The sequence below is a fragment of the Nestor notabilis genome, unplaced genomic scaffold (genome assembly GCF_000696875.1).
Source record: "Nestor notabilis isolate BGI_N333 unplaced genomic scaffold, ASM69687v1 scaffold15195, whole genome shotgun sequence".
NCBI classification, from domain to species: Eukaryota; Metazoa; Chordata; class Aves; order Psittaciformes; family Psittacidae; genus Nestor; species Nestor notabilis.
In genome coordinates this window covers 28,301-55,279 of record NW_009928034.1, presented here as the reverse complement: position 1 = coordinate 55,279, position 26,979 = coordinate 28,301, and the positions used below count along the sequence as shown (strand labels likewise).

The 26,979-nt window shown below is 36.7% G+C and overlaps 1 protein-coding gene across 1 annotated transcript in view; it reads left to right on the top strand.

Annotated features, from left to right (window-relative positions):
* TNPO1 (transportin 1) overlaps positions 1 to 26,979 on the top strand; it is a gene marked incomplete at its 5' end in the record, with an annotated part of 50,248 nt that overhangs the window by 7,708 nt on the left and 15,561 nt on the right. Inside the window, 11 exons of the mRNA XM_010014339.1 lie at positions 5,356 to 5,505; positions 9,813 to 9,919; positions 11,427 to 11,560; positions 14,533 to 14,614; positions 15,305 to 15,427; positions 17,707 to 17,825; positions 19,954 to 20,014; positions 20,665 to 20,833; positions 22,939 to 23,091; positions 24,187 to 24,412; positions 26,699 to 26,870. Coding sequence (XP_010012641.1) covers positions 5,356 to 5,505; positions 9,813 to 9,919; positions 11,427 to 11,560; positions 14,533 to 14,614; positions 15,305 to 15,427; positions 17,707 to 17,825; positions 19,954 to 20,014; positions 20,665 to 20,833; positions 22,939 to 23,091; positions 24,187 to 24,412; positions 26,699 to 26,870 — 1,496 coding nt within the window. The remainder of the gene's footprint in view (positions 1 to 5,355; positions 5,506 to 9,812; positions 9,920 to 11,426; positions 11,561 to 14,532; positions 14,615 to 15,304; positions 15,428 to 17,706; positions 17,826 to 19,953; positions 20,015 to 20,664; positions 20,834 to 22,938; positions 23,092 to 24,186; positions 24,413 to 26,698; positions 26,871 to 26,979) is intronic.

Here is a 26,979-nt window from a genome sequence, read left to right as displayed (position 1 = left end):
TCCCTATGCACTTGACTTAATGCAAAGGTCCTTGTCCTGGAATCACAGAATGGTTTGGGTTGGAAGGGAACTTAAAGATCCTCTAATTCCAACCCCTCTGCCATGGGCAGGCGCATCTTCCAGTAAACCAGGTTGCTAAAAGCCCCATTCAGCCTGGCCTTAAACACTTCCAGGGATGGGGCAGCCATAGCGTCTCTCGGCAACCTGTGCCAGTGTCTAACCAATCTCAAGATAAAGAATTCTTCCTAATAGCTAAACTAAATCTTGCACTGTCACTACATGCCCTTGTAAAAAGTCTCTCCCCAGCTTTCTTGTAAGCCCCTTTAGGTACTGGAAGGCTGCTAAAAGGTCTCTCAAACCCTTCTCTTCTTCAGGCTGAACAAGCCCAGCTCTCTCAGCCTGTCTCCATACGGGAGGTTCTCCAGCCCTCTGATGATCTTTGTAGCCCTCCTCTGGACTCACTTGAGCAGGTCCACATCCCTGTTGTATTGGGGGGGGCCCAGTGTTGTCCACCTGGGCCCAGCCCAACAAATAAATATGAAAGAGGGATGATGTTACTTTCTGGAAATTCTTAAACTGCAACAACACCCTGTGTTGGTTACCTAGTTTGGGATCTTGTAGTGAATTATAGTCTTCGTCACACTGACTCTCCATTTCTTAGTGAGGATTCTTTCGCTCTTTTTAGAGTTCTAGCATGGATTTAACTGCAGGATCAGGAGGTGATATGTAAAATGGCATTAGAGAGAAAAAGTGCTGAGACAATCCATTTGTAAGGCTATGATAGAGAAGCTGAAAGTAGGAGTGAAACCAGAGGATTAGTTTTTAAAAAACTTTTTGTGGTTTTGTGAGTCTGTAGAGATGTACAATTTTTGGCATTCTGATTCACCTGTGGTCATTATTAGTTAGAATGCAAAAATTTCCATAACTAAAAGTAATACAATAAAGTAATTGTTGATCAGCAGTTCAACACCCTTTCCATATTGCTTTATGTTTCCATTTCAGTTCTGTTTACTACACGGTCTTCAGAAGCATAGCTGTTGCTACTTATTCAATGAACAGGCAATGCTTAGCATCAGCAAAACACTTCCAGCTTTGTTTTGGTGTCTTACCAATGTTCCTAAGCTTAGGCAGTTGTGTCAAATTATTTTTCCATGACTCATACGAGTCAATTGAGCACTGATTAATTTCAGACTAGCCACTACATTTCAAGGTCATTTATGTGTTCAGATACACTGTATGTTTTGAAACATTGTCAATCCTGCTTTTGACATGATAGCAAACCGTGTCAGTTTATATGGGTATGCTGAAGGATACTTAGACATTAAAAAAAAAAAAAAAAAGAAAAGTAGGATTTTTTTTCTTCTAGGAAGCTCATGAAGGTGTCTCTGTGCTGTATTCTTATACATTAAGATGGAAGAAATTACTGATCTTGCGCTTCCTAGATGACACTGCTCTGGTGGGATCCTTGTTTTTTTGGTTTTAGCTGTTTTAAGACAGCCAGTCACTCAGTAATGGATCAGAACTCTTCATGTGCAACAGTGACACTCCTTGTGATTTTTTTTTAATCACATTTTGTATTTCTGCATATTAAATCCATCCCACTAGTTAAAACACACAGAATGACAACTTATTTCTGAAAAAGCCTTAACAGCTTCACAACTGAAATCAACAGACAGAGCAGTTTTTCTTTTGAAAAAGTCTCACTCTAGCTTTTAAAGTTGCCAGTACCACAACAGTAATAGGGCAAAATACAGCCATGTTCATAGTCATTTTATCACAGTCTGTAAATGGATAATGTAACCCTCATCCCAGTCGCTCAGTTCTTTTAGCCATCTAGGAAGTTATGCTCTATGGAAGAGAGAATGAAAAGGCATGGTGAAACAAATGCTCACCTGGACTTGCAGGTGAGCTATGAAAACCTTGTTGCTTTCACTTGTGCACCATATATCATACAAACCCTTATCAGAGGAAATATGGGTGTATGAGGACACACTCTAGTAAAAGCACTGCAGTAGTCCTAAAATAATTGATATCTGTGTAATGTGGGTATGCATCCATTTGCTCTGTAAACCATTAAAATCTGGAACTAGTGTTAGTCTTGCAATAGAATTGCAAATTTACCAAGAACCAAATGATCATTAGGTGATGTGGTTTTAATGTAAAGTGAGGGAAATCTTTCACTGATTAACTGATTTGGCACTAATGATGTTATAAACTGCCCAGAGGTCTGTTTCACTTTCCGTCTTTTTCTTGTGCTGTTTGTTCTTGGTAACTCACTATTCTTCCAGGTTGACTTAGGTAGAAGGAGGCAAGACTGTGATATTTTTTGATGGCTGAAGCATATGGCTGACAGAACTTATCACAGAATCTAATGAAGACTAGAGTGCCTTACTCAGCTCCTGGGCTATCTGCCTGTAATCTTGGTGTTACAGCAAGAACTCCATCCAGACCTATATTACTGTCTTCTGGCAGTGCAGCTGTTAAGTTGTAGAACACCCTGGATTCCATGAATATCCTTGTGCAGTCATATCAGAAATTCTTTATCCTCAGACTAAGATTTTTTACTATGGTGTAGTTTGGTCATTTGTTTTTGTGATTTGGTTTTGTTGTTTGTTGTTTTGGGGGTTTTTTTAAATGCCTGATTATCAGATTCTGTGCTGTTTCTCAAGCTCAGGTAGTTGTTGTTTGTTTAGCACGTAAGTTCTTTGTGATTTCTGCTTGTCACCTCAGCACTTTGGTGATAATTGGCTTTGCTTTTTGTTTTAATCTTTTTCTTGCTTCATGAATTCTTTTTCATTTGTCAAAGATGCAACTTTCACTATGAATTAGTCCCATGAAATCTTTGTTGCAGGTCTGTGGGATAAACACTTGATATGAAGAGAAGTCTTTCTTGGCTAAAGCAATGGATTTAAGATGTTTCATGCTGCTGTTTATAAAGAAAAAAATTGTGCTGAATTTTCACCTTAATGTGACCCTGATTTTTATCTAAACCAGCTGGCTAATCTGCGTATTTCTGACACAAAAGGGACATAGTAGTATCTCTGCTTGTTTAAATGGAAGCTGTTGCCTTGTCCCTTTTGTAATTGTAACCAGTCATTCTAATGGATTAATGTTTTTCCTTAATGCACTGTTTAATGTTTTCCTGGTGGAGCTTGTACAAATTCTGGCTAATGTACCATACTCTAATCAGCCTTTGGTTGCCACTCTGACTTCTTTCACCCCAAAAAGATACTCCTGGCTGGTACAGAAGGATTAACTAGTGTATTCTCTCTCTTAACTTGTGGCTGCTGACAATGGCTTATAGTGGCTTGCAAGGGTTTTAAATCAAGGGAAATTAAAGGAACACTTCTTTGGCTTCATTACTTTCCAGGCAAAACTTTAAACCTTAATAATAATTTATGAAAGACTGGATTCTTCAAGATGTGTATACGTGTCAATAGATTATAATTATGTAAAGCATTCAGAGTTTGACGTAACTATCTTGGTGTAAGAGTTGATGCAGAGATTCTACTTTCAATTCAGAGAGTGTTTCAGGCAAACCTGAGACTGACTGATCAACAGTTCAAGTAAGAACTTCTTTCTTGAGGTCATTCTCTACCTGGTCTTTATTAGTGGTATCTTCAAAAGTTGAAGCAAAATTACAAAATTACTTGATTTGGTTTGCCAAGTAATAGTAGTAGTAACACTTGTCACATCTCACAACCAAGTTCCGTAGTTGAGAATTTTGTCCACTCATCCAGTCTTTAATATTTTTATTTAAAATAATAAACATTTTCTTCCCTCCTTCTCCATTCTCCCAAAAAGTTGTTGGCCCTTGAAGTGCCATGCAAGTGAAATGACTTCTGGGTTTATATTGTTTAGAAGTTTGTGGTATTTAAAACATACAGCATATGTAAAGTTACAGAATTGTTTCAAATACTTATGCACAGGGTGGCTTCCTGGTTTGTAACATTACTGAATTCTAGGTAAAGGATATGTTTGTTTGTAAATCAATACATTTATAGTAACAGACCATGAAAAATAATGCTTCTTTAGGAGAACTAAAGTATGATCATAAAAACAAGATTTAAAAGTGTATGATGGCAGTCAGTTTTGACACTCAAGACCATTTGATTGAAAAATAATTTTAATTTCTGATCAGCCAAACAAACCTTCCTTTTCTGAAAAGTGCTGTTTCTGTTCAAAGTAGCACAGATCATAACATAAAGTGTCTTTAATTTCCATCAGTCTGGCATCGTGGGTGTACTGTGAGTCTTGGTTTTGTGATCCAGTAACTTTAGTTTGAAAACACTTGATGTTTGAAAGTTGTATCTCTTACTTTACTTATCCTTATTTCTGTTGGGATGTTTTGAAGGCCTGGAACAGACCCATGGGTAAACTAATTTTTGGCACAAAAGAACTTTGAATATCCTTATTTCTTGCCCAAATGAGAGCTTCATACCAAAAAAAGAAAACAAAAACAAAAAGCAAGCCCCACAACAACAAAAAACATACAAACAAAAACCCCCAAACAAACAAATGAAAAAAACAACAACAAAACAAATCAAACAAACAAAAAAAAAACCCAACCCAAAACCCAAGCAAATGGCTAAAATGCTTAGGGTTACTGAAAATCTAGGCTGTTCTTTTTCTGCTCCTCCTCCTGTCCCAGTGATTTAGAGAAATTTGCAGGGAAAAATTGCTTAGTGAAGAGAACTCGAAGTTGCCTAAACTTAAACTCTTACTTAGTTCAGGTCAATTCTGAATGGTTCATATTGTGTAACACTTACCTGTTAAAATAGTTTGAAGACTTTTGTTCTTCATGCAATTATTACATTAATAGATCGATGTAACAGCTGGTGTATGAAGGGATTCAACACCTTATTTTGTAGAAATAGTGAATACTGTGTTTCTGTGGGACTAGGGGGTGGAGGATTTGCTGCACAGTTCCTACGTCATTTCTACGTCTTACTGTGGTGAAAAACAGATTTGTCGTTCATTTCCTTCAGTATCAGTGTTGCAGCAGGTCACATCAGTATAATCAGAATGTCTGAATGTATTTGGCCGAGCAATTTCTTTCATGAGTCCCCAATATCCTGTGACTTCAGATCTATTCCTTGCCTGTATCTCTATATGAAACTTCCTGTTAAAATACAGAATTTGTAATACCGATATTCAAATTTTAAATGAGTAGAAATAGTGAACTCTGAACCTGAAAAGCTTTGCTGTGTAAATTCATGGGTGTAGTGGGAAGGTAAGATAAGGAAATGAGTATTTGTATCTCTGTATAAGCTTTGCTTTTGTTGCATTGCTCTGGAAACCTGCTTTATTCCTATGATCTGATTGAAAGTTGACTGTAATTGTAATCTGTTGCAGATGAACCAACACGTTCCTTGAGTGGTCTCATCTTGAAGAATAATGTAAAAGCACATTTTCACAACTTTCCCAACGGGGTAACTGACTTCATTAAAAGTGAATGTCTGAACAACATTGGTGATTCCTCCCCCTTAATTAGAGCTACTGTAGGTAAGTTTGCTTTTATTGCCATCTTCTGCATACTGAAAATGTTACTGATATGGGTGCGAGCTGCACTAAAGACATAAAGAGTTATCACTAATGACATAAAGAGTTATTAAACTCCTAAAACTCTTTGTTTCTGATAATTATTACAAATTCACCGTATTTTAATGCAGATATTCATCTTCAGTGTGAAGATGTACAGTGAATGTACAAAAGTCACACTTTATTTTGCTTTCTACTCTCTTAGAAATTATTTAGAAATTCAGTTTGTATCTCTTGAAATGTAATTGAACGTAAGTTTATTTGCATCTGTGAAAATTGAGCTTGCTGCCAGTTTCTATACCTAAACCCAGGAACAAGGTAAAGGTCTGACTTCAGGACTATTTCAGTACTCTGCTTGCATCAATGAAGTGCTTCTGTTAGCTGATTTCCTGTGCCCCACCCCCTGTATGCACACACACGCACGTCCCTTCAGGGAATCATCATACCATGCGTAACATTCACATAACAAGTTTCTGGTTTTAAATACCTTCTGTCAGAAGAAAACAGTAGATTAACTGTGGTGTAGAGTAATCGTAGAATGGTTTGGAATGTTTGTTTTCAAGCACTTATTCTTTGATTTCTCCTAGTACAAAATGTGTGTGGATTAGTAGCTCAATTACTGCTTAGCTTTAAGTGATCCTTGCAGGGATTATTCAAGCACGTATGAACTCTGAAGATGGGTAGCAACTGATGAACTGTGTGCTTGTGTAACGGTTGCTATTTAGCGCATGCTTTGCACCCTGACCTTTGAAGTAATTAAATGTTGAATCCTTGTAGCCTTCTGTCTTAATAGCGTGAGGTTAGTCTGCTACTCACTGGTCTTTTGTACTAGGTAGATGTAAATATATTACTGCTTACCTAGGCTGCCTTGTTAGCACATGGGTTGGCACGTGATTGTCAAAGCTGCTCTTTGAGATGTGTACAGGTTTTTGCAGTTCAAACTGTCAATTTAATGAGCCAATTGCAAATAAGATCTGGAATTCTGAAAGGAAGATGAGCAAGTACATCAAAATAGCATCAGAGAAGATTTAATGCAGTCTTCGCTCTCCCTTGTGGTCTCTAGCATCTAGTAGTAACCAGACAAAAGCTTTTGCAAAGATGGAGGCAAGCTGATTAATCCCAGAAATCACCTCACTGAATAGAATGAGCATGGCAATAGTCTACTTTAGAACTGTGACTTGAGCCCAAATGGTAACTACATGTTGTTGAATCCTTACTTAGTTTTTCCCTGTTTTAATCCTCAAATGAGTAACAGTGTGGAAATTCTCTGTGCTATACAGTACAGGTTTTTAAACTCCATGTGCTAATGTTGAAATACGGGTTCAAGTTCAAAAAAGATGGCTGCATTCGTTGAGGACCCAGAAACTTACCATGGAATAAATGCATCTATTTAGGCAGTGTCTGTAACAGGTCTTAAAACTTTCTGGGGATTCTAGTCTATAGTGTAGTGTAGCTTGTGCCTAAAAAGCAAATGGGGAAATAGTTTGAATGTTTAAGAGTAGTAGCATGTCTAGAGAGCTTTATTGCAGAAGGAAAGTGAAAGCTAATGATTGACTTGTGAGGAAGAATTTTGATAGGAAGTTCAGCCTTTCAGAAAACAAGTTCAGAAAGCAACTTGAGGAGCTACAGATGCAAAACACCACCCCAAAAAACCCAGCCTCTCCCTGTCCTGTTATTGGCATGAAAGTGCTGAGGCATAGCTGCTTTTTCTTTATGTTCAATTTTTTAAATTGTAGAATTGATGCTGTAAGTTGAGGTTGCATGTAGTTGAAACAGTGACATAAAAGATGCTGTCACGACAACTATGCTTATGTTTTTAGCAATTTCTGACATTCCTCTGAAGTTTGTTCTCTCATATGTTTACTGTTCAATTAGCCCAGCCACTATATTCATTAGATTTCACATTTGCCAAGTGAAGTATCAACAGATTCTGTAATACTGTTTTGAAGTTCATAAAAATCAAAGACCACCTTTATAAAGATTTAAGATTTCTAACCTTGCAGCTTAGTATGTTGGTCAGAAGGAAGGGCCTGTTTTAACTGTCAGCTCTAGCCCAAACCTGTCAAAAAGCTGCAAGCTATTAAATTGGTTTTTTTTTTTTTTTTTTTTTTTTTTTACTTTGGTTATTATTCTGATGTCCATGTTTCTGTGTCTGAAGTGTTGCAGAGAAGGCCACAAAGGCTAATCTCTGGTGTCTTCTGTTCTCTGCTGGCCAAATAAAGCTGCAGGTGGGTGGGAAAAATTTCTCATTTGAAAGAAGATGAAGCTCATTAGAAGCCCATGAAGATTACTTTTAACATGAACATAAGCATTTAAAACTTAATTTTATGTGGCTGTTTATTCATGGTTCTTAAAACCTTTCGCAAAGCTTCAAATGCCAAAGCTGTTGCCTCTCTAAGTTCCTGATACTGTTCCTTTTTTTGTCCCCACCAAAGTGCCTGTGTGATTACAAAAACACTAACACAATGTTAAACGGCTTCTCCACAGACCTGTGAAGAAAGTTCACAATGACATATATGGTCTGAACTGCATATATCTGTTGCAAAGGGCAATGGCGTCAAGTTGGTTCTTGCCTATGCATCTGGAAGTATTTTCTCCTAGGTTATCTTATCCTGTTGCTGTCTAGGATAAGCCTTTTGGAAGAACACTTAAAGTAATTTTCAGATAGTCCTCCCCTCAGCTGTGAAAGCTCACACACGATTACAAGTGTAGCCAGACCATTTGTCATCCTCTGAAACCACTTCTAGGACTTTGAAAAAATCTTCCATTCTTCCAAAACTACCTACCCCTTTGAGTCTTACAGCTTGTGTTACATGTTAGTACAGAGATGTTCCAGGAATTCATTTTTCAAACAAACCTGTGCCAGATCTAAGCTGGGGAGATAATTTTGCAATTTAAGTACTTTGACTAGGAGGCAAGAAAATTAATTTATTTTTTTGTTCTTGTGAAATTCAGTTTAATCTAAAAAATTAAAATTACTTTTTAAAAAGTGGATCATTAAGATTCAGCAACAGTAAAATAAATATTTCGTAGAATCCTAGAATAGTTTTCTGTTTTCTATTAATACTTCTGGTATTCTTTGCAGGACCATAATATTCAGGAGAAATGCAGTCTTTATGACTCCATAGATGTCCATAGGCTTTTGGGAAGCTATTCTATTCAGTTGCAGTTATGAAGAGAACTGGATACTACTTCTGGAGCTGTAAAATTGTGGCTTACTTGTCTTCATTTTTGCCTTTTGTCTGTGTGGGTTCTCCAGCCTATGGCATCAAAGGAAACATGATGCAAAGTATCTTTTAGTTACTGTGTGTCTTGTCCAGAATGTCCTTTGCTCTGTAATGTTGTCCTGTACTCTTGTGTATTTAACAAGATTTTTAACATTTTATTGCAAAGAAAAATCATATGTTGTGATCAGCTCAATGAAAAAGCTTGGGAAAGCTTTTTCCATCACTTGTCACTTGGGAGATTACTAGTTGTAGTACTATTAAGTTCTTTCGTATTCATACTCACTAGAAGTAACTCAGTAGCATATTGGATTATTCTATCTGTTTCATTTTGTCTTGAGGCAAAATGGACTCAAACAAAGTCAGTCCTAGTTTATAAGCAGCCTTCCCTGTTCCTATCACCTAATTAGTTTTTCCTGGGACTTCTGTATGTGCTGGAAACAGAATTTGTGACTCTTTGGGCTGACCTATCTGTTTGCTGGATCTCAAACAGCCAACCCCTACAGCTGATCACTGGATGACCTGCCATAGTGTGTAAGCTCTTAGTAGGTATCTCGGTCTTAGAATAAGTCCTTAATGTTTTGTGTAAACACAGTAAAGTTGTGATCACATAACTTACCACTGGGTTGTAAATTTATTGAATGACAGATTCCCACATTTGTGCTTTTGTATCATAAGAGGTGGCTTGAGGTGGATACTCTTTATTTACTGAAGGTCAAGATTTGTGTAGTGTTTCTTAAATTCAATGCCAAAGCTGCCCTGCAGTGTTTGGGCATGATTATTTCCCTAACTGGAGTAACTCTACTTGATTTCACACATCTGAGCCCTTCATGGTAGCAGGAAGGAAACAACCCACCTTTGCATTTCAAAGCCCTTCAAAAATCATTTGTAATTAAATGTACTTCTTTTTATTCTTTCCAGTTCTTACCAAAACAAGAAATTTCTTAACTCTTTAGATCTTTGAGAGGAGAAAAAGGAGAAAAATTGGTATAAAACTTGTGAAAGTATGTGAGATCTCATTTCCCTCATCCCTCTTGATTCCTTTAGGCATTCTGATAACAACCATTGCTTCAAAAGGGGAATTACAGAATTGGCCTGAACTCTTACCAAAGCTTTGTGGTCTATTGGATTCTGAAGATTACAATACCTGTGAGGTAAGGGGTCTTACAAAAAACAGATTATAATCTGAATTTGTTAATTTTTCTATCTTTTTGTAGACACTGTATATATGTATAGTATTGTTTGTGTATGCATCCACATATGTTCTCCTCAGAGAACAGTGGCTCAAATTTGATACGTCTGCCTGCTTTCCATGTTCTTACTGTTCATTCAAACAAATTAGTTTACTTTGCATAAAGGAGAATAAGACTGCAGATGGGTAGTCATGGCATGTCAGCTGAGAAGTGTCCTGAAGTTACCACTTTGTGATGCCTAATCTCTTAGGCATCAACAGTATCAAGTTGGCTCTGAATTTTCTCTTACATAAAAGTAGTGTTCATTCTTGTAACTTAATCTGGAAAAGCTGTGTTGGGGTGAAATAAACTATTGTTCAGCATGTATGAAGGCCAATTTAACTGTTTTAAACTATGATGAGAAAAAAGGCCTTGTCTGGCTTGTAAATATCTGTAATAACATGACTTTAATTGCTTGATACTGTTTCTATGAGAGTGTGTGAAGCATTTTGTATAAAATAATGCTCAGAGTTAGAATAATGGTCCAAGATGCAATGCTGTTACGTGGTGGTTTAGTGCTGTTTTCTCAAGAAAAAGGAAAAAAAAAATAACCACTTGAAAGTGGAACTTAAATTGACCATCATATCCAAAGCTCTGCCCCATAACGAACCATAAATGGAATACAATTATTTAGATATTAAATGGGATGCTTTGGCATCCTAACACTTATTTCTTAAATAAGAACCAGCTTTTAAGCATTTTTAAAAATACGATTGAATAGATGATCACTGAATGCTAAAATTAAAATTACCACTTATCCATTAGTGACTCACTCAGCTTGAGAGTTTACAGATGCCAGTATAAAGTGTTTAAATAAAAAGTCTTTAAGGATATCAAAGGACAGGCTGAGAAAGTGGGGGCTGTTCAGCCTGGAGAAGAGAAGCTGCGTGGAGACCTCATAGCAGCCTTTCAATATCTGAAGGGGGCCTATAAGAATGCTGGGGAGGGACTCTTCATTAGGGACTGTAGTGACAGGACAAAGGGTAATGGGTTCAGACTTAAACAGGGGAAGTTCAGGTTAGATATAAGGAAGAAATTCTTTACTGTGAGGGTGGTGAGGCACTGGAATAGGTTGCACAAAGAAGTGGTAAATGCGCCATCCCTGGTGGTGTTCAAGGTCAGGTTGGACAGAGCCTTGGACTAGTGTGTGGTGTCCCTGCCCATGGCATGGGGGTTGGAACTACATGATCTTAAGCTCCTTTCTAACCCAAACCATTCTGTGATTCTATGATGTTTCAGTTCCATATTTAGTTAGGTGTACTTACTGTGTTAAATAGCTATATTTATTGTGTTACGCTGAAATTACCTGTTGTGTACAAAACCTGAAACCTTGCGTTGATCAGATGTGAAAAAGTTTTTGGTTTGTTTTGTTTGCGTTTTGGGTTTATTGTTTGTTTGTTTGTTTTATTTTATTTTTTTTTTTTAATAGGGTGCTTTTGGCGCTCTTCAGAAGATATGTGAAGATTCTGCCGAAATTTTAGATAGTGATGTATTGGACCGACCACTCAATATCATGATACCTAAGTTCTTGCAGTTCTTCAAGCACAGCAGTCCAAAAATAAGGTAGGGTTAGATGCTGTACCTTTTTATTTATGTAAATTTTATTTACATGAGCAGCAAGGTTGCTATTTATAGATGTGTTTAAAACATGCATAGTTTTTTTTAAATGATGCTGCAGAGATCCAGAGATTCCATGCATCAGTAATTTCAATGTTTATCTGCTTAGTTAATAAACAATCTCACCTTTTTATACTTTTTCCAAGGGTACAATTAGCCTATGACTGAAAATCAAACTGTTTCTTTTAAGTTTTTGCATAAGTCCTGGTTTTGGCTAGGGTAGAGTTAATTTTCTTCTGAGCAGATGGTGAAGTGCTGTGTTTTGGCTTTAGTCTGAAAACAGTGCTAATAACACACTGATCTTTTAGTTGTTGCTAAGTAATGCTCTAGCTCAAGGACTTTTCAGTTCTGCCAGTGAGGAGGTGCACAAGAAGCCAGGAGGGGGAGCAGAGACAGGACACCTGACCTGAACTAGCCAAAAGGTTATTCTGTACCATAGAATATTATGCTCAGTGTATAAACAGGGGGAGTTAGCTGGAAGGAGCTGATCACTGCTCTAGGGTGGGCTGGGCATTGGTCAGTGGATGGTGAGCAGTTGTACTGTGCATCACTAGTGGTTTTTTGAGGATGTTTATTCTGTTCTCTCTCTTTATTGCCTATTATTCATATTTACATTTTACTTTATTTCAGTTATTAAACTCTTCTAATCTCAGCCCATGGATTTTTTACCTTTTTTCGATTCTCCTCCCCATCCCGCTGCCAGGGATAGTGAGCAAGCACCTGCATGGTTCTCAGCTGCTGGCTGGGCTTAAGCCACAATAGCGTATTATTATGAAAAATTTAGTTCTATGGTTAGAACTTAGCATTCTGTTTAGAAAGAACAATTTTGCATTCATTTGGTAATGACTTCAGCAATAGGAGAATCAAAATTCTTTTGTTGACAATAGTTTCTGAGGTTTTGCAGGAAAAAATTCTGCTTTGACTGCACCAAAGCTTAGAAAGCTCTTTATCTTTCAGCTGAATCAAATTGAATGGGTTCATCATCTTTTCACTGTAAACCTGTGTTAATCTTTCCAAAGTAAAAGAAGTATAGAATATAACTAAAATTCCAGGGTTAAAGTGGTTATTGCTAATATTCATTGCAAAGAACAATAGCTCTTACCCTGAAATGAGGCAACAGTGTGCCACTGCCACAAAGAATGCCAATGGTTTCCTGGGCTGGAGTGTTGCCAGCTAGTTAAAGGAGGTGATCCCCTCACCTTCCAGGTGAGGCCACACCTGGAGTATTGTTTCCAGTTCTGTGCTGTCCAGTGCAAAAGAGACATGGACATACTGGACAGAGTACAGGAAGGGACCATGGAGATGATGAGGGGACTGGAATATCTATCCTGTGAGGACAGACTGAGAGACCTGGGTCTGGGGGAGCTCATCAATGTATGTAAAAATCTGAAGAGAGAGTGCCAAAAAAAAAGGCATGGCCATGCTCTTTCAGTGGTGCCCAGTGACAGGACCAGAGGGAATGGGCACAAACAGAAACACAGGAGGCTCCCTTTGAACATCAGGAAACATTTTTTCCTGTGAGGGTGACTGAGCAATGGTTGCCCAGAGGGGTGGTGGAGTCTCCATCCTTCAAGATACTCAAAAGCCATCTGGATGTGGGCAGCTGGCTGTAATTGGTCTTGCTTTAGCAGAGGGGTTGGACCAGATAACCTCCAGAGGTGCCTTCCAACCTCAGCTGTTCTGTGATTCTCTGTGATTCTGTGAAATGTGGTTTTTTAACCCTTGTTTGGAAATTGTATTTAAAGATTCTGCAACTTGAAGGTGGCAGTTCTTTATCACCAACAGAAGTAGATGGTAAAGACAAAGAGGAAGGAGTAGAATTTGCAATATATCATTATAAGATTCAAGTAAGATTTAGAAACTCACCGAAAATAGATGCACACTAAGAACAATACGTAACAAAGCAATATCTTGCTCTTGTGGAAATACTGATTTAGTACTTCTCTGGAGCTGGGAGAGATAGATTAAAACATACTTTTTTCCTTACCACATTACACAGTCTTTCACTTTTTTCTGTCCTGTGATGTTTGTATCTTTGAAACTATTAAGCCAGCTTCAGGTTTAAAGCAGGCCACCTGCTGACCTGCAGCCTGGTTTCAATATAGTGCTAAAGTATGAAAACTGTTACTAGTGTCAGTAAAATACTTTATATTTAGATCTGTCAAAAGACAACTTCTGAACAATGTTTTATGAGAATTGTCTGAACAGATTAGAAGTTTGAAGTTACATTAGTAAAAATACTGTAAGGGAACTTCAAAGGCTTTTACAGCTAAAGCCTTGTGCCTTTACTTGCAGAATTTGACTTCTGTGTCTCTGCGAATGAGAAAGACCTAGAAGTAGTGGCTTTGCATGAAATGGAATAGAACCAATGTTTAATTTTTTAGTATGCTTCTATCACAGGTATTTTATTAGGTATCCTACTACAAGTATGCGTGTGTTCTAAGCTACAGATACAGTGTTGACACTCGTCTAAAAATATTGCAAAGGCAATTGGATACTTAACAACAAAGAAGGGCTTTCAAAAATTCACCAGGTTGGCTTGTATGAAATTGTTAGTATCTGAGAAGATCAATAATTATAAAATATTCAAAAAGAACATCCTTGCATACTGTTTGGAACAAGTATGCCAAACACCCTGCTCTAGTTTTTATTAACTGAAGACTTTATTTTAAAATATTCATTAGATATGTCAGAGTGTAAGGTGGTTATTAACTAAACTAGAGTTGGTTTAATTAGACTACTGAACTTAAAACTGGCTTAGTAATTTTGCTTGGTAATACTATGGATGTGCAGATTTGTTACCTCTTGATGATGATTGGACAATGTAATTTGCTTCCTAATGTTTTTGGTATCTACGTACAGTTTAGAAAATGTTTGTAACTCGTTTAAAATGTGTATTTTAACCATTCCATTTGTAGGTCTCATGCTGTTGCATGTGTCAATCAATTTATCATCAGCAGAACTCAAGCTCTTATGTTGCACATAGATTCTTTTATTGAGGTGAGTGTGCATTCTTGGTTTGGGGTTTAAGTGTTTTGAACTATGTTTTACAATCACCTCTATCCCCAGACTCCCCGTTTATCGTCGCCTGTTCTTAGTTTCAGTCCCCATGGGTTGAAGTTCATTCTGTATGGTTGTGCTCAAATTGATTAGTCTAAGCATGCTCCAAGCCCAAAAAATAGTATTTTGAAAGATGCTTCCTCTCCCTAAGTAACTTTTGCCGCAGAAAGGTGTAAAAGTAATAGCACTTAGCTGTGGTGGAAAGTGCGGTCAGTACAAGGATTATTATGTCACCGAGTCCTGTGTTCCTATGAATACTGCTAATGAACATGGATTAGAAGGCTGGTACGTTGGGTTACCTGGAGTATTTGATTTCTCATGTTATGTACTGATGGAGCTTTCTAGCCTCAGCACTTCATTTATGCTTAGGAGAAAAAAAAACCCAAACCACTGTTCTTATGCCAGTGTTAATATTATGCAGTGTTTTGGTTATGTGTACAATACACACTGAGAGCCTGAAGAGTTCATTTGCTAAGCCATATGTCTTTAAGAAGTAAAATGATATTCTGAGATGTGGGGTCGGAGAGCACAGAAGTACATTTTCATACACTTTAGTTTGCCAGTAATGGCAATTTAAATACAAGTTAACTAGATGAACTGGCCTTTTCAACTGGTGCTACTTTTCAACAGAATCTTTTTGCACTGGCTGGTGATGAGGAGCCTGAAGTACGCAAAAATGTTTGCCGTGCTCTCGTAATGTTGCTGGAAGTTCGAATGGATCGCCTGCTCCCTCACATGATTAGTATAGTTGAGGTGAGTCCCATTTCCCAGATTGCATGCTGAAAAAAAAACGTTTGGGGCTGCATGAATCATAACAAATAAAAAGCATTTTTCAGAACAATTATGTTACTGTTGCACTTGCCTACTCTTCAATTTTCCTTCAAGACTGAGATTGCAAAACTTTCTTCTTAGCTAATTGCCAAGTCACCATAGTATTTGACAGGCAATGCATACAATAGTAGTATATTCTTCCTTTATTGATCCTGAAATGGTCAGGATCAGTTATACTATGGAGCAGCCAGACACTGCTGCACCCTAATTTACAAGGTCATGTTAAAAGTCCAGTACTCATGCTGATACTGCTGTAGTTTACACATTGAAGCTGTTACTTTTTGCAGATGTGTTGATCGTAACAGGGATAAGGCTTGTTATTTTATATAGCTGAGATAGTCTTAGAGCATTCAGTTGTAGAGGTTATTGTAATTTGGTAGATCCTTTACCATTCTAGATTAGTCCAGACTTGTCTACCAGAGGACCAATCAGCTCTGGTTTTTGTCTGCTCAGCTGTTTAAGATGTGAGTAATTTCCAGATTTCTGGGAAGTACTGCCAGTTTCTAGGTAGTGTTTACATATGCTACTTGCCAGGCTGGAAGTACAGTTAAGATAATAATGTTTCTCATGTAGATTTCATGTGGACAAGTGGGTCATAACCCAGTGTCAAATTTCATAAAGACTATGTCCAGACAATACAAAGAGGGTGTAAAGGTTTTTATGCTCCTATACACAGGCATTAGAGATGCATAGAACTGAGGTGATCCTTGACAGCCTTGGCCTGCTGTCTAGTCTTCCTATATGGTATTTCGTAATTTATTGTGCTAAAGCAACTATTTGCATTGCTTAAAGTAGGCAAACTTTATCATTAAAAGTAGTTATAAAAATTTGGCATTATAATTAAAAAAAATAAAAATATCCTTCCTATAGTTTGCTTTGTTACTTTCTTTATTCTTGGTTTTCAGGCCGTGTATACAGCTATCTTACACCACTGATTGTAAGCAGCCTTTTCAGTCTATCGCTGTCTTAACTTCATGGAGCATATAGTATGATACTTGGAATAGATACTTAAAGAGGAAATGACAGTGTGAGGGGCATCTTCAAACAGTCTACTTTTTGTCATTCTGCTTCTGTCTTCTTGACAAATAAAAATTACAACAAAATAGTAGATTTTCAAGCCTTCTGGGGAAAAATGCCAATGTGCATTAAAGAAGCCTTGCTTGCAATGAGTAGGACATTCTTCAGCTTTACTGAGATACAGTCTATTGACAACTCAGAACAGAGCAGTATTTCTGTTTTTATGAGTTCTTAATCACAATAGTGAATCTTGAGGAAAAGCTCAGGATATGGTGCAATTCTGTAGGATGGGGTGCTGTGCTTGGCAAGTTTTGCATCCTTGAAATAAATAGGATATTAAAGGTGTCCCCCTGCCCCCTTTTTTTTTTTTTTTTTTTTTTAATAATTTTGAGGATAAAATAGTATTTTGGATCAACTGAAGAGGAATTTCTTTTGCTCTGGATCCATGTGCAAGGAAAGTTAGCTGCATGAACTTCCATGAGGTTTTCTAAAATGAACAGGAGAATCAATTGTATCAGAAATAAGGGGAAATAAGGGCTGGCATGAAATGTTTTGGTAGTTGTGTATAAGAAACTACTGTAGCAGTAGTCTGCTTAGGCTTTTTCTTTATGCATGTATTTGATTATTTTTGGTTGAAGGAGGACTAAATTTTAATAGCAGGCTTAAAGATTTGATACTGAATCTGTGAATTACAATCATGCTCGAAAATGTGAGACTTCCACCTCCTCATCCCATTGTCATCTTGTCAGATAATCAAGATTTGGAAGGGAAGCTTCTTTATGGTACTGTGAATAAAAAGTATTTCCATCTTATTAAGGGTATATTTGTACATTTTGATTCAAAAGTGCAAAGGAGCAGTAAAAAAAATTTTAAAAGTCTGTTCGCAGGAAACTGCTGTTTATTATCTTAGGTCTCTTCAATTTCTTGGTAATAATGTTCTCACTTAAGCAGTGAAGAAATATAGAATCTGAATCATCTGATGAATCATCATCAGTGTTAGTAAAGAAGTCTCTTAGCTTATTCTCACAATAGTCATAAGTACTCTTTCATGCTGTTTCTTCCCCTTGCCCCAGAGAAACTATGGTAGCATAGTCTGGTTTTGTGAACACAATTTGCAATGTTGGTAACTTCTGGACACTTGAAACTTCTGTCTTATGCAAGTAATACATTTTTATGTTGTGTAGTACATGCTTCAAAGGACCCAGGACCAAGATGAAAATGTGGCTTTGGAGGCTTGTGAGTTTTGGCTGACTTTGGCTGAACAGCCTATTTGTAAAGATGTATTATGTCGGCATCTTACTAAGTAAGTATTAAGAATTATAACTCCTTTTTATTTTGAAATAGTAATCTTGAAACTTCATTTGACTTGTTCCTGGTTGCTCTTACAGAGACATAATCCAACTTGCGATATGCTTAGAACAATTTTCCTGTAGCTATTTCTTGTGTGTAGTAAAAATGACAGTAGCACAGAGTTCACTGAAAAGACTGCTGAGCATTTCAGACCCTGTGACTTCCAGAAACAATTCAAATTGTATCACTGTGGTGCTTTACCTGAAGCCTAATAGGCTTCACATGGATGCAGAAATATGCTAATGTGCACTTAAGCTCAAACAAACATCTTTATGTGCCATTACCTATTGTATCTGGTATGCCATGAACGCATTGTCTTGACTATCACTGAGGCAGCCATCTCTGTGCAATGCTACTATGTCCAGAGCCGTGTAAAGAGTGTTCCTTGTTTTATAAAGAACATAAAACATCATGGCATCATTGGATTTAGGAATCAATTTTATATCAATTGCTGTTGCAGTTTAAACTTGAAGAAAGCATGTACAATATGTTCCTTCTTACTTCTGCAGCCTGATAGTAGATTAAGTTTCAGAAACTGTTTTTTGTAAGTTTCAAAAAGTTATCCTATGCCTCAAATTGTAGATCTTTGGATGGAATGAATATCCATATTTGAGATGTAAACAATCAGCAAAATTTTGGTTTTCATAAGCAATTAGAAAGTAGATAATTGAGATTAAAACACCTGCTGTAGCAGTGGAGGAATAGGAGTTGAAAACAGGAGAACCAGTGTTATGAGAAATAATTTTAAATTATAGAATGGTTTTACTTGATTCCTACTCTTGTAGCTCAAAAGACAAAAGAATGGTAGCACAGTTGAGTCTACCCACACACATCTCAACACGCATCATGTTTATACTGAGAATAACAGTAGTTGTTAACTACTAGTATTAAAGCTATCTTGGCCTACATGAATATTGATACTGTGAAGAGTCATACTAATTTTTTTATGCTTTTAAATTTCTAGAAGAACAAATACTTAAGAGTAACATTGCACTTCTCTCATAATCTTTCAATGTCATGTTTGTTGGAAGCAACTTACTTGTTGGTGAGTCCTCTTTGACTCGGGAGCTATATGAGCTTATCGATACTTGATGATAATCTTAATTTTTTTTATATTCAATTAAAGGATCTTCTAAAAACCTTTTCATGTAGTATCTATCATCTCGTTCCATTTTGCTCCTATAGGCTTTTTTATAATACATAGCTCCTGCATACTTCATGAAGTATGCTGCAGAAATGACAATGAGTTGCTGATACATATACTTACTATTCCTTCATTCAAAATTTAGAAGGTAACTTGCCATTGCAATGCATGAATATTACTGCTGGCCTGGTACCTTCAAAAACAATACTTCTCAGCTGCAGAATAATGAGAATTTGAGTTTGTCAGTGAGGCTGGGTCAGTCCATGGTCATTATTAGCTTGATTTGGCTTCTAAGACACATTTTTAGTGGAGAATGTGGTTTTATGTGAAGTATGTACTCGCTATACCCCTGTACAGCCGTACATAGCCATAACCAATTTAATAATGAAGTAAATTCTAATTTAGAGCAGTCAAGATCTCTGCAATGTTGGGGACTTGTCTTAGAGAAGTAATGACAAAAAGATATGAGGGCTTAATGTAGTTCGGCTTCCATTTTAAGACGGAAGTAAGGTAGAGTCTTCAACCACAAGTAAATAAAGTGACAAGTATTATTGGAGAGAGCCAACTTGTTTGTCATGCATATTATGGGAGTTTGAATTCTTACTGGAAACTTGTAGACTTCATTTTTGAAAGGTGCTTCAGAATAAATTCATCATATGGAAGAATATCTGTTCTTTAAAATTTAAAACTCAGTTGTGCCATCTGGCTCCCTCTACTTAAAAGTTTGTAATTTGCAGTTAACACTTTTTCAGATTACGGAGTATCAATGAACCTTATGGAGCTTGGTTTAGGTAGTAGCTTTGTTATGAGGTTAAGTTATTGGGGGTTTTATTATTTTGGGGATGAAGGTTACAACCAAGATTATAGTCCAGGTAACTGAAAACCGGCTTGCTTTTTTTAATGTATTATTTTGACATACATCAATATTTCTTTGTAGGCTGATACCTGTGCTGGTAAATGGTATGAAATATTCAGAGATTGATATTATTTTGTTGAAGGTGAGCATCAACTTCTTTGACTCTGTAAGAATATCTGGTTAGTTTCTGACCTATAAATCGGAGTGATTCAGATCAGAATGGGCAGATCTGGCCTACCATCTGTTCAATGGAGAATTAGGCTTCAGGGGAAGGTGTGCTGTTCCAACACTAAACACAACTGCTGTCATATTTGTTGCAAAATAATCTGCAGGCTTTCCTGCTTTGCCTTATTCCCTCCCATCCAATTTAGGCATAATTGGGATACTATTACCCATGAACTACTGCAACAGTAGAGCCTAAAAACAGTTCGTAATTAGTTCTGATGCCTTTTAGATTGAATACACAGCTTTTTCCACTGTTAACATTTTAGAATGTGTCTGTGTACCAGAATTTCCCTATTACTACTTTTTTCGAGTTTATTCCATCAAGAGTAATTTCTTAAAAAGATGAATACTTTGTGTGTGAGTTTACCTCTCTTGCTTCTATCTTCCTGTCATTTCTGGTAAATGTGGCAGGAGAATGGAGGAACAGTGGCATTTTAGTTAGCTGGGCAGCACAAGTGGGATGTGAATCTTTTATATGCTTATAAAATCTTGAACTAAAACCACATTCTTAACTTCCTTGGCCAATATAGTTGGACTAGTTTATCTGATAAAACATTTTGGTGACAGGGGGATGTTGAAGAAGACGAAGCTATTCCAGATAGTGAACAGGACATAAGACCTCGTTTCCATCGTTCACGAACTGTGGCTCAGCAACATGAAGAAGATGGTATTGAAGATGATGACGATGATGATGATGAACTTGATGATGATGATACTATTTCTGACTGGAATTTAAGTATGTTAAAGTAATGTGTAAAATGTTTTAAAGTAGAACTATTTATTTAATAAAAGAACCACAGTAGAAAGAGGACTTTGTAGGAATATTGAGGGTTTGCTTTTGAATACAAAAAGAACTATGTGCTGACATAGTTGGTCATGGATGGCATGGAGGGGGGAGTCTTTTGACTAACTGGTGAAAGTTAGCCATCTGTAAGCTTATTCCTTATTTCGAATATGGCAGATCGAGCAACAAACATTTATGGGATGCAGCTCAACAGAACTTTTGGACTTAAAATTTTATTTCTACAAGATAAGAAAAACCATATATCACCTATTTAACTTGAGTTAAAAAAAAAAAAACCAACCCTTTACACACTGGTAACTGGAGGAAACTTAATAATGCTTTGATTTACTTCAGTCTTCCCTCTAAAATTGGTTTGTGTGTTTTGTTTTGTGGTTTTTGTGGGCTGTTTTGTTTGTGCCTTTATTGGTTTTTTCTTTTATTTCCATGTGAGCATGCTACTACTGACAGCCATTACTAGTAGTTCTGTTCTGCGTGAGGAATTTGCTTCTGACCAGAATACAATACCTTAGTTACAAAGAGAGATACAGTTATCTTAGTTACGACAGGAGGTAGCTGTGAGGAAACCATAGTTGATGGCCTATGTGCAGGTTGTAGGACCTTCAGGCCAATAGGCCATATGATAAGAAAAGAAACCACCACAAACTGATTTTTAAGCTCAGTGATAGAAAATAGGTAGTAGAATTCTGACAAATCTGACAAATTCACTTTGCAGGCAGCCTTATTGTGGAATAATGTTTTGAGATTCAGATACATCCACATAATGTTTTTTTCTTCAAAGGCCCTCAGTATTCACAAAAGGTGAATGTACCTTAAAGCTTATGATTAAATTATTTTGAGACATATGCTGTTATTATTATTAAAACTAATATAGGTATGCTTGTTTCTGTAAAGCTTCTTTTTAAAAATAGTGTTGTTTTAGATTTGTAATGCTGTTCTGGTCACTGCTGTATGTAGAGATTGCAGAATTAAAGACATGTTTTCTGAAAAAGATAGCTGAAATGACAGAGGGTGCCCTGTGGTCCACAGTTTTGATTAAGGTGGTAAGGAAGCTAAAGTTTATCAGGAATGGTGACCTGAAAAAGAAAGAGCAGCACAGTTAAGAATCTGTATTAACATACGTTATCTGGACTTGAGAGAATTTGGATTATCTGAAAATCAGAATTGTGTGCCCTACTTCTTATCCGGTGTTCTATATTTGACTTTCAATGTGAACAGAGAGGAAGCATCAGTGCAGCCTGACAGTTAGTATCATTGCTTACTAATGAGACTGGTTGGATCCAGAGGAACTGAGGTTATAATGAGCAAAAAGTGCATTATAAATTGTTATAAGAGCATCCTTTGTAAAACTACCTTCACGTTGTTTTTACTAGACATGACAACATGCAGCAGAAAAAAAATGAGTAAGGATTTCTGATTCATGTTCAAAGTTGTTTCTGATTTTTATGAGTTTAGTTTGCTAAAAACTTGAGATTGAAACTTGCAAACAGGTTTTGAGGTGTTCCTCTTCATATTGGTGTATCACAGGAGAGGAGTAAGGTATAAAAGCTAAGAGCAGAGGATAGCAAATTCCTTTCAGTCTCTAGAGTTCAATCATTTTGCCTTTTTTTACTTTGAGACATGGTTTTGAGCACTTTATTTTTAATCAAATGCTAGTACTTGTAGGCCATTTCTCATTAGTTTCTCCAGTATGCTACATTCATCTCACCAGCCTTCCCTCTTCCTTAGTATTATGCCATCCCGAAATCAAGTAGTGTATATAATGTTGCAATATAATGGTGTGATTCCTGTCAGTGAGGATTTTAATATCCCCACTGTGTAAGTCCTTTTAATGGCTATTTAGGTGCTGCAAAACTGGCTTTCTAAGAGCGATGGTTTTGCACCACAGCATAGTGGATCACTGTGTATTGTAATGAAATGGAAGTATCTTTTAATGCCCTGAGACTCCGCTGGCAGCTTGAAGTTAAGACAAGGATTATATTTCTTACCTACAACTACTCGTGTAATAAGCAGAGATTAACACTGTTAATTCCCCTCAGGGAAATGTTCTGCCGCTGCTCTAGATGTCCTGGCCAATGTATTTCGTGATGAACTTCTGCCACACATCTTGCCCCTTTTGAAGGAATTGCTCTTCCATCCTGAATGGGTAGTTAAAGAATCTGGTATCCTTGTTCTTGGAGCAATTGCTGAAGGTAAGGCAACAGTGCATATCAGGTTGCTGAATTTTTGATCAGTTCCTTCCAGGTAAATTTACATATGCAAACATGTGTATGTCCTTAACTGGTTGGGTTTCATTGATTAATCTTTACATCTAATAATTGGTGACTGGAGTTATTTAACTTTTATTTTCAAATCTATGCATGTTTGGGAGGCAAAATAGCTTAAATAATTTGTTTTGTTTCTCGCTTTCTTAACTCTGCAGCATATATTTATTGGTCAGTCATGAAATACTACCTTGATCTCCTAGAAGAGGAATATTTACTAAATTTGAGCCTTATATTTCATTTAAGTGTTTTCAGAAATGGAGAAGATGCTTCTGTGATGTCAGTGTCCTGAGCTCCTTTTTGTGGATGGTTCTCCAATTTAAATATGTTAACTTCTGTTCCGTTTTATTTACTTAGTCTTGCTTGGCTTTTTGCTTGTATTTCCAGCATCTCTGTCCTTTTTGCAAGCTGAAGGAATACATTTGAGTCAATGCCTGGATTATCATTCTTTTCCCACAGTGTCTCGTGAACTTTTTTTTTTTTTTAAATAGAAAACTTTTTGTTGGTCTTGATTTTAAGTTGCGCAGGGTAGAAGTTTGCTGACTTGAAATGTGTAGCTTTTCTTGCTGGTCAGTATTTTTATATTGGGATAAAACAAGAAGAAATTTAAATTTCTAAAGGAATCCTTTTTAATGAGGTGATGATTTGTTGTCAAGACCAAGTCTTTCTGTACTTGCTGTCTTGGTTACTTTTGAGTAGACTGACAAAGGACCTCCAAGCTTTATAAACTAATTTTATTCGGGTGTACTTGCCATACTCTATTTAATAAAGTAGAATTTCTGGAGATTGGGGAGGGAGGCATGGAAGTAGAAATGTGGCTGAAGTGAATGTAAGTTTCATTGGAGATTTTAATTTTTTTTTTTTATGTACAGTTTCCTTTTAGCACTTAATATAAATTAGGTAGGGTTTGTATATTGTAAAAATGTACTCCTACGTGATAGATAATGAAAATACGTCCCTTCTGAGAAAGAATAGAACTTCTTGTTAATTCTGGTACTGCAATAGCTGTATTTTTCCTTCTAGGCTGCATGCAGGGTATGATTCCGTATCTTCCAGAGCTGATCCCTCACCTTATTCAGTGCCTCTCCGACAAAAAGGCTCTTGTGCGCTCCATTACATGCTGGACTCTTAGTCGCTATGCACACTGGGTAGTTAGTCAACCCCCGGACACATACTTGAAGCCATTAATGACTGAGTTGCTAAAGCGTATCCTGGATAGCAACAAGAGAGTACAAGAAGCTGCCTGCAGGTAAGCCAAGCTTACGCAAAAAGCACTATCCATGACACTGTTTTTTCACTGGAAACTATATTAATGCCTTTATCAATCAATACACAACTCCATTTCTTTTTTTGAAATTGAAGTAGATTCATAATTTTCTGGAGTAGTCACAAGTTGTAGTAATTTTCTGGAGTAGTCACATTGTAATAACATGAAAAAAGTTATTTTGTATTTCTCTTGTCCAGTTTTTGTTGTCAGAGTATATGACTCAACAAACTAAATAAGTTATTGTAATAAAAGAAATTACCTGTTTGTGACATTTGTTTATTTTCAATATATGATGTTTCATTGCCCAGAAATCTGAGTGTTTTTTAATATGCCTATGAAAACGGTCAATACACAATGGTATACTGTCCTTTCGTTGGATAACTGATGTTGTTTATATTTACCTTAGGATTACCAAAACATTTGATTTATGATTATTCCCAGGGGTAGTCTCCTTCTCTTGAAGGGAGATCCTGGAAGATAAGATTCCCTTATCTCTCTTGAAGATAAGATTCCCTTATATCCCTTGTCTGCTGACATACTTTGTAAGATTTGCGTATTAAACACTGTTTCCTTTTTTCCTCTAAACCTTTTCAAGCATTGGGCTAGCAAATACCTTAGGCTTCAACATTCTGTCTTATCATAGTGGTGACAGAATTCTGTCTTATCATAGTGATGATTATCTGTTTCAGCCGGAAAATGGTGATATAAGACTAATAGATTCAAACCCCTTCACCCACGGAATCTGTTAATACTTCTCTTGCCCAGAACTTGGTTGAAATGTGCATGTAGTTGAACACAGCTGTGTTGCAATTGCTAAATAATCTCATGGAAATACTAAAAATAACAATACACCTGGGTTTTGTTTTTATTTAAAGTTCACGATCAGATTTATAGCATGCTTTGAAAAGCTTTCTTTAGAGCAAAGATTCATTAAAACTACTGTTGCAGGTGAAAAAATCAGCTGTCTGGGAAACTCCACTTCAGGAAAATGTAGAGCTGTTACAAGTCAAAACATTTACTAGCTTTCTGAATTTCAAGAAAATACAATGTTCTTTCTTGGAGAGGAGCAGAAAGCTGCTTCCCTACAGTGAATAGCTGCATAGATTATTAATGTCTATCAGATTAAAAATTGGTCATAGAATGCTCTGTTTTCCACTGCTAACCTCTCTATCGTAACAAATGTCTAACGTTCATTTTGTACTATTGAGAAACCGCTCCCTGCGCCTTCAGTTGGTGACACCCAAAAAGATATTTTACTGAAACATGTTTTCCTGCTCATGTTGTATGTCTTTCTGAAAAAAATACTTCATAATAACAGAATAATAGATAAATAAGAATGGTAGCTACTTAGTGTTCACCATTGCATTGTGTTAAGAAAAAAGCATTTCTGTATTTGGTAGCATGCTAGTAGGGGATTGTTCGCCTCATGCGGCAATGCATGCATTTTTAGTGCAGGGACAGGCTAATAATAGTCTTGTTGACACAAGCTAGGCCAGTAAATCTTCAATAGCTTATAATTTTTTCCTTTCCTTACTGTTTCTCTAAAGCAGCATGTCTGGTGCGGGGGCTTTTTTTCTTTGTTTTGGGTGGGTTTTCTTAATGGTGTTGTTCAAACACTTGACAGAACTCAAAAATTTTTTCCATGATGCCATGGTGTGTGCTTTGACCAAGGCTGGCTAAAAGTGTTCATCCCCCGTCTTTGCTTTTAGTTTTCCATGTCTTTCTGTATCTGTTTTTCCTGACTTTTTTTTTTTTTTTTTTTATCCCCCACCATGACATTTTATCTGTGTGAGCTGCTGAAAGTACAGGCTGATGTTGGCATTCTACTGACACAACAGCACTAGGGCTTCTATATGCAGTTACAGCATAGATTAAAGAGAATGGGCCATTTTTAACTTAAGTAAACAGGTTTTATAATGGTTCCTACTATTTCAGTTAGTATAGTGTAATTTATGTACAGTAATGGTTTTTTGGTGAAGGCTTCTTGCATATGTATACCAGGTTTTACAGTAATATTTTTTAATTTTGCTCATCACAGTGTAAGAGCTGGATCTTACATGTTCAGTCAAAATAGATCAAGGTTATCTCAGTAATATCAATTTGAAAACATATTTTGGATTAATATGAGGACTAAATATAGTGTTATGTTTAAACAGAAGTGGGTAGTGTGGGGCATTTTGGGGTCATCTTAGTTTGGTTTTTCCAAAATTCTGACTGACCTGTGGGTTTTTTTTTGTTTTTTTTTTTTTTTTTTTTTTTGTTCCTCAGTGCCTTTGCTACTCTAGAAGAGGAGGCTTGTACAGAGCTTGTTCCTTATCTTGCATATATACTTGACACTTTGGTCTTCGCATTTAGTAAATACCAGCATAAAAACCTGCTCATTCTTTATGATGCTATAGGAACTCTAGCAGATTCTGTAGGACATCATCTAAATAAACCAGTGAGTATACCTTACATCCTGTAGAAGCACTCCTTATAATTGAAAAACTGGTTCAGTGTTTTTTGTAGCATGATTTACACGCTATAAAACAGAAATGCTGTTATTTCTG